Source organism: Pygoscelis adeliae, unplaced genomic scaffold (genome assembly GCF_000699105.1).
Source record: "Pygoscelis adeliae isolate BGI_AS28 unplaced genomic scaffold, ASM69910v1 Scaffold26, whole genome shotgun sequence".
NCBI lineage: Eukaryota > Metazoa > Chordata > Aves > Sphenisciformes > Spheniscidae > Pygoscelis > Pygoscelis adeliae.
The window spans coordinates 5,315,947-5,324,265 of NW_008825104.1; the positions used below are offsets into that span (position 1 = coordinate 5,315,947).

Here is an 8,319-nt window from a genome sequence, read left to right on the forward strand (position 1 = left end):
GAGGAGTGCAGCTGGGCCGGCCTGTTCTCCTTCCAAGACTTGCGGGCTGTGCACCAGCAGCTGTGCTCGGTGAACTCGGAGCTGGAGCCCTACCTGCCTGCCTTCCCCGAGGAGCCCTCGGGCATGTGGACGGTGCTGTTCGGAGCCCCGGAGCTATCCGAGCAGGAGATGGACGCTCTCTGCTACAAACTGCAAGTTTACTTGGTCCACGGCTTCGATACCTGCGGCTGGAAGATCCTTTCGCAGGTACTCTTCACTGAGACTGACGACCCCGAAGAGTATTACGAGAGCCTGAGTGAGCTGCGACAGAAGGGGTACGAGGAGGTGTTGCAGCGGGCCCGCAGGCGAATCCAGGAGGTGAGGCTACAGCATGGTCCCGATATCGCTACCTTAGTGTTACCTTTTTCTTACTCTGTGACATCTTCTTTAGTCGTTCTCTCCGGCTGCTCCCCTCTACCTTTACAGAATCGATTGATCCATGAGACAAAAAAAGTACAGGAAAACTGTCTAGTTAAAAAAAAAGAGCTTTGAAAATCTAAGAAATGAAGCTTAACCTTTCCAAGGTCTCTAGGGCCAGGATTTAAGAAGGTGCAGATTTCCCTAGTCATCTAAGTGTGGCTCAGTACTTTTTTCTGTGCAATCGAATGTAGATGTTTGTGAACAAGGATCTGATGGATTTGGCAAGGTCTCGCTCCCAGATTTTTGTTCTTGCATTATTTTGCACCAGGATGTGTTGAAGGCTGAATTTTTCTGTTTAATGGGAGCAGCAACATGTGGTGTTTATTTTGACAGTACAATTTAGGCACTTGAAGCCAAAAAATTTTAGGTTCCTACAGGCTCTGGGTGCTGAATCTGGTATTTCAAGTGAGATGATGTTTTCCAGTGGAATTGGAGTAACTACAACTTTTGTTCAGCTGGTAAGTTCTTAGAGTAGCGATTTTAAAAAGCAGGCTGTCTGGTCCTATCGAGTATTTACTGTGTTGCCATTGCTAGTGTCTGACAAGACTTGGATGTTTCAGGTCACTCCATCTCTTTCTCATACCATACTATTTAGATGAAAGTAGTTGAGGAGGTTCTGCTAACTTCTAGCATCAGTGTGTGAGAATTTTTTCACATCTTTGTGGACTGAGCTGTATAAGGATCCAGATTTTTCCAGTGAAAAAGGAGAATTTTACACTTGTTTTTATGTTTCAGTGGCCTTGATCCGGATGTATCAGGATCTACCTAGGTGTGACTATGTGTATGAATCAGGTTATGGAATTTTTTATTTTTGCAAACACCATCTAAATTCTATTTTATGGAAATAGGTCAAGTTTGGCTGCTTCAGCTGCCCACATATATCCTACCAATGTTGTGTGTTCTGTTTGTTCCTTGATGGAGTGTGAGCATATCTGCTTGCTGCCTGTTTTGATGGCATAGTTTTGAGTCTTTGTAGGATGCAGGCTGAGCTTTTCCTTAGTGACTGGAGTTACAGAGTGTGAGAAAATTGTTTTATCAATGATGAAATCACGATAAGGGCATCCAAGTGTAGCATTGTCAGGTACAAGTTTACTTCCAAACTGTTGTGTTAGGATATATCATTGTGATTTTTCTTTTTTTTTTTTTCCACGGCTATTTAAATGGCAGAATTCATCCTCGTTAATTTTCGTATACAATTGGTAATTAGTCTAATAGTATTCTGCAGTAGTTTTAGTCCAGAATATATGAAAGTGTATTGTCTTCCACTTTTTCTCTTTGACTGTGTGAATGCTTGGGAGCATGTGCTTAGATTCACTTAGCCTTCAGCTCAGCAGTTTTTATAAGGAGCTGAGCAGGACAAAATAGGTTCCTGTTACATGTATGGAGTTTGGGAGCTGGGTACCTAACTCAAAGTGTGTGGTGTTTTTCATGAAACACTAATTCAGAGTTACTGTGCAAGAACTATTTGTTTCTTGGAGAATCTCAACTTCTGTTTTGTGAGCCCCAGTACTGTCAGCGAAAAATAAATCGGTTATCAATAGGCAATGCAAGCTTTATCCATGAAGATCTCTAAACTACATCTTATTCTCTGTTAATGTTCAGAATTTTATGCAGACAAAATGGCAGAGCCTATTTGTGTATTTGACTACAGTACAATCTTCCTTTCCCATAGTAACCCATACAGTAGTGTACCTAAAGTCAGTACGGCTGTACTTCTGTCACTGTCAGTTGTGTAAATTGATCCTTTTTTAATTAAAGGTAGTTCATGTTTAAAAAAGAAACCAATAGAATGACCTGCTCTTTCCGTTTTGACTCTCAGGTTTCTCTTTTCTTTACCTGTTGGTGGTTTACTTGGTCCACAGGAAATGTCTTTCTTTTAAGCAAATCATGGTATTGTTTGTCATTGCAATTCTAAACAAATGAAGCAATGGATGATGGGTATTTCAGTATTTCTGAAATAAAGGTTTTTCGTAGTTTTAAGAGAACCTACTGAATCAATGTTTCATCTCTCACTTTAATTTATTTTTCTGTCTGTGCCTGAAGTCTGCCTGTTAGCTGACTGCAGGAATGTTGGATTCTTGCATTTTTAAAAGATCTTACCTCTTAGGAGAACTAAGAAAAAGGGAAGGGATTGAGCAGGATTGGCAACCAAAATGCTATCAAGAAGCATAATGAATGTGGAGGGTCTTCATTAATGTAAAATTGTGCAAAAAACAGGTTTAGAACTCCAAGACTTTGGCTTAACATTTTAAAATATGCCTCTGCGGTTTATAATTATTTCATGCATGTCTTTTTTCCAGGACAAGTTCCTTTGTGCAGTTAGATACTACTTGAGAAATGCTTGCAATTTCTGTTGATTATATTCTTTGGGGTGGAGAAGCAAAGTGAGCAACAAAACCTCTCATGTTCGTTGTTTCAGCATCCCCATCTGTTGCTTTCCATAAGTTACACACAAGCCAGTTTATTTTCACAGCAGTTGATAATTGTTGCTCTTTGTAATAGGCATTTTTATCTCTGTCTCCATTATAAACGTTTAATAAGCCAGAAGAATGTTGCAAGTAGAAACAGATCCAAGATGAGGAAGAAAAATAGTTGCAGAGAAAGTGTATGACCTGGAATTCATTTCTTCTGCATAATTTGCAGTTTTGAAATAGCACATCTTTTATTTTTTCAAATAAAACTATTAATTCTGGAATAGCTTAGAAATTTAATTTTTGTTAAAGTAAAAACTTGTATCTAAAGGAGTAAACATTATTCTACCTCATTTTTGAAAATGAATAAACACTTGTTTGGAGCCCTTGTTCATTAAGTTTATGCCTGTTTAAAAAATTCCGCAGGTACTCAGCTAGAGGTCTGAGCTCCCAAATGGAGACATGGTACAGAATCAGTTAATGACCAGACAAAAAGTTGTTATTTCAACAGAGAGGATGACACTGAATCCTTATGTGGGATTCCAGCTTCTTGGCCAGTATTTCCAAAATCTTAAACTTTGTGTCTAGAAGGCAGAAAAAGTTCTCCCCTGTACTCTTGTTCCTGCCAGTTTCCTGTCTATGTTCCTCCCCATATAACATGGGAGGAGTTTTTCTAGGCTAAGTGTACATGCTTGTAAATTTTTGTGAGTATAGTAATATCAAAGATGGTGTCATACCTCTTTGTCGATGCTGTGTTGGCAAAAGGTTGAACGTAGTCACAATATTGCTGAATAAAAAGTGGTGTTAGTATAAACTATGGTTAAAAGGGTTCGGTGGTTTAGTCACACCAACAAACATGTTCCATTGTATGCTTATCCTTTTACTTGCTCTTGCATAGCGAGTTGTGATTTTGGGAAGCCTACTTCAGCATCTTTGAATTAATGATACCTGTGAATCTCTCTGTTCCTTATTGGAATTGTCTTCCATTGCCTTCCATGGCAATCTCGTAATTGCCATGGCAGTCTGAAATTTGGCAGATGATAGCCTATAGGATCTTGAATGCCAGCTTTATAACTAGTCAGAGAGTTGCTTTCTTTTTGTTGTTGCTCTGTAAAATCTATGAATTGTAGTATCTACAGGCAGACTGTTAAAGACCATTTTGCATCTCTGTTCTCTGTGTGTTCTTTTGGATTGCTTTAATAGAAAAGTTCAGAAACACTTTTTAGTGGTGATTAAATTCTGAAGAAATTCTGCGAGCATCTTATTTTCTGTGGCTAACCTCAGACTGCATTGGGAGTGAGGACCTACTGATATTTTTAATCTCCTTCCCCTGTATAGTGGAATATTGTAGTAAGCACCAGAACAACCCTGGGAACTTCTATCTTATGTTGGTTGACTTAATTTTCTTTTGGTTCGAAGGGCTAAAAAGGTTAAGAAAAATTAACATAAACATTTTTTATCTATTTTGTTACAGTAACAAGTTGTATGAGAAGAAAATGCAGGTTTTTTGACAGAAATCTTTTCTTCTTAAATCAGTATGTATACAATTTTTTAAAATGACTTGCACAGCTTCAGTAGGGAAGTATTTTTTGTTTTCAATGAATGAAATATGATTGTCAAATCACACAAATTGGTAAGTAATTGATTTAGTTAGAAATCATGGAATTTCACATTTGTTGCTTTCCAAGGGTGCTGTCACATACTTCTGTTTACATCAAAAAAGCTAAGTAATATCCATAGGTTGTTCTTTTGTTTTGTTGAACCTGTTCTAACATTTTAATGAAAATTAATATTTAGGATCATCTCAGTAACTAGGTGAATTTTATTTCCTTGCTTTTGACTATATGCATTCAGTTCTAAAGTGAATGTGTATATGGTAGGCAGTGGGGCGCTGTACCAAATATGCAAGACTTCCAGAGGTAAGGTGACCTGTTTCTATTCAATGATCTACTGCTAGGCATAGTGTGATTTAAAGAGAGACTTGAACATCAAACTTGTAAACAATGCAAAAGTAAATAGTACTAAACTCTACAAAAAAGTGTTTGGTGTTTCGGTAATACAAAAAATAAATGCTAGCAGTAGTGTTCCATCAAAACCAATGCAAAACCAAGTATGCAAGAAGCAAAGAAAACTGCATCCTGTATGTTTACTGCAATAGCTAGATTTACAAGATATGTAAGGTGTCTCAGGAGAGAACACTGGTTCAGATTTAACTTTGGGAGCAGAGAGGATTAAAATAAGATATACTGTGAATTTTTTTTTCCTACTGACATGAACAGAGCATGTTCATGTTAGTTAAGACTAATGCTGAGCATTCTGGAAATCCAGCCTATTTTTGTTTGAAAGCTTCTTTTTACGTACTCATTATTTGTAGTGTTAACAGTTGTTTCCAGTAAAACTAGTTGTTTCCAGTAAAACCGTTTTGATTCACTTCTAAACACTTTGTAAATAGGCTATTTAAGTACTCTACCAGTACTATAAGTTAGTACTAACCAAAATATAGTATGTCAGCAGCTGTACGGCATGCTCTGTAGGACAGGGAAGTAGACTCCAAGTTATTAGGAGACACATGGTAATAGTACTCTGGCTAGTACTTGTTGCTGTCTGTGCTGGTTTTGGCTGGGGTGGAGTTAATTTTCTTCACAGTAGCTAGTATGGGGCTATGCTTTGGATTTGTGCTGGAAACAGTGTTGATAACACAGGGATGTTTTCGTTACTGCTGAGCAGTGCTTACATAGAGTCAAGGCCTTTTCTGCTTCTCACCCCACTCCACCAGCGAGTAGGCTGGGGGTGCACAAGAAGTTGGGAGGGGACACAGCTGGGACAGCTGTCCCCAACTGACTGAAGGGATATGCCACACCATATGACGTCATGCTCAGCATATAAAGCTGGGGGAAGAAGAAGGGAGGGGGGCGCGTTCGGAGTGATGGCGTTTGTCTTCCCAAGTAGCTGTTTCGCATGATGGAGCCCTGCTTTCCTGGAGATGGCTGAACACCTGCCTGCCCATGGGAAGTAGTGAATGAATTCCTTGTTTTGCTTTGCTTGCATGCGGGGCTTTTGCTTTACCTCTAAAACTGTCTTTAACTCAACCCACAACTTTTCTCACTTTTACTCTTCTAATTCTCTCCCTGATCCTACCGGGGATGGGGACTGAGTGAGCAGCTGTGTGGTGCTTAGTTGGCAGCTGGGGTTAAATCATGATGCTGTCCAACCAAAGATACTTTCTTCCTTGTCAGCCATCATCTTTTTATTTATCTAATTTGCAGCTGCAGTCATTAGCAGTTATTTCTGGTTGTTACAAGCTAGTCCTAAGTTAATAAGTATTTTAAAGGCTCGGCATTTTAGGTGTTGGAAGTTCACACCTGACTCATTCTGCAAGCATCAAACCCAATAACAAGGATACTGCAATACATTTTCAGATAAGCAGAATTAAATGTGGGATGGTTCCCCGCTTCCCCTTTTCTGCAAATAATAAAAATCTAAGTTTTTATTTAAAAATACCTGGATATTTTATTTTCAGTGTTTCAGTGAGTTTCTGAAATGTGTTCTGTATACATAAATCCATGTTACAAGTTAAACACTTGATGATGACATCTGACATTACTGGAAGATGTGGAAGTAAGGTAGAGAGGGCTGTATCACTTGAGATTCTTGGACCCTTATTGTAGCAAGGATAATTAAATACTTGACAGCTTAATCATATGGTAGACTCACAGTTGCTGAAAGCCAAAGATGTGATTACATACCATTTTAAAATACATGCTTTAAAATGGCTTCTAGGAATCCCGTACTTAAAGGACATTACACCATATTACCATAGTATTTGCTTTTCTCTTTAGTCTGTGTATTAAAACCTTCTAAGTCCTAAGCAAAATAACAATTTACCTTTTAATTGAAAAATCTTATCTTTTATCCTTCTTTCATTTGATATCTTCTTGAGTAAATTTTTTTTTTCTACTGCCCTTCCCTTTTACCTCTCTTTTATAGGTAGCAGTAAATTGTTTCAGAGGTTTATAGACTTGTGATCATAGGTTAATCAGATTTTTTTTTTTTCATTTTTGTCAATCTTTTTGTGTTGTCTCTTTTCCAGTCCCAGTAGAATACTTGTTTTGGATTTCAGGTTTGTTTTTTTTTTCTTTTTTTCCCCTTTCTACGGTGCACTTATGGCATATATATGTAGACAGACTTCATGCATTGTTTTGTTAATGCCTTGTTAATGCCTCGTTAAGTTTGAAAAGATCTAGCTGAAGATGATGAATACTACTGTTTTATCTGAAAACAGCAGAATGCTTAAAATAATGTACATTTCTTCAAAACATGTACAAATGATACGTACACAAAGAAAAGGACATCTGCTTGAAAAATTAGGTCTTCCTTGACAGAACTTAAGTCTTGCATGAAAAACAAGAGTACATTCTGTAGAATATAGCAATACTGTTCAGTATGACCCTTAGTCAGTAAGCTTAGACTTCATTTTTAGAAACTGAAGGCAGCAGCTTGCCAGTCTCATAGTTCATTTCCTTATCCAAGTACCTGGGAGGAAAGAAAAGAAATAAGGTGCAATATATCCTCTGTTTAACTGTCTGAACTGGGATTGGGGAATCATTTGTGTCTTGTAGTTAGGGGAGTATTCTACTGTTGAGATTATTTTGTTTGATAATCCCCTTCAAAATTTGAATTGTTTTGTTTCCCTAGATGTAGAGGTAGGCGTTCCTCTATTTTTTGTTTAAAGTTGTTCTAGATGATATACAGTTGCAGTGTTTTCATATGCCAGAATATTTTGAAGAGGTGTGTACCACCTATGTAATAAACACTCAGTAATCCATTAGGCTTCTTGGGATTCACAGCTCACTTGATTTCTTAGCTTTTAGAGGTGCTGTTGGGTTGCCTTTTCTTCATGTTTACCTTTTTCTTCTTGCATATTTTTTCTCAAATTTTCCAGCATTATTTTCTTTCTTTTCATTAATCTAGAGGACAAATTAATGTCCTACCTTCAAGTTGATGCCTTTTAAAACCGCTTTCTTAATCCAGTAACTTCCCCCCCCCCCCCCCCCCTCCGTTTCTGGGAGAGATAGTATTACACAGGCAGGTTTAGAATTTCAAAGCAGATTCTTTCTAATAGTTTCATCTTTCATGTTTCTTGCTATAATATGACAAGGCACTGCTTACAGATGATCAGTGATGTTTATGTTGTTCTTTATATGTGTAAATATTGCTACCACAGAGCTGAAGAAGGCACTGAAAAGCAAAGTTTTTCAGAAATGGCTGTAGCTACCATTTTTCCTCTTTGGGGAGGTGCTTTTAAGGATCCCTTTTTTTATATTAGTAGAAACATACCATTGCAGTCCACCAGGAAATTGCTATTATTGGCAAGAACTTCAGTCAAAGTGGGGACTCACTCCAGCTAAAGAGACATCTGCAAAACTTTTTTATCTTTTCAAGAGATGGC

At 37.9% G+C, this 8,319-nt stretch overlaps 1 protein-coding gene across 1 annotated transcript in view; it reads left to right on the forward strand.

Moving 5' to 3' along the window:
- Positions 1 to 62: 62 nt before the first annotated feature.
- The window catches only part of JMY (junction mediating and regulatory protein, p53 cofactor), a 70,342-nt gene continuing 62,085 nt past the window's right edge, over positions 63 to 8,319 (forward strand). The window contains exon 1 of the mRNA XM_009327257.1: positions 63 to 357. Within this exon, the coding sequence (XP_009325532.1) occupies positions 124 to 357 (234 nt within the window). The 5' untranslated portion in view covers positions 63 to 123. The remainder of the gene's footprint in view (positions 358 to 8,319) is intronic.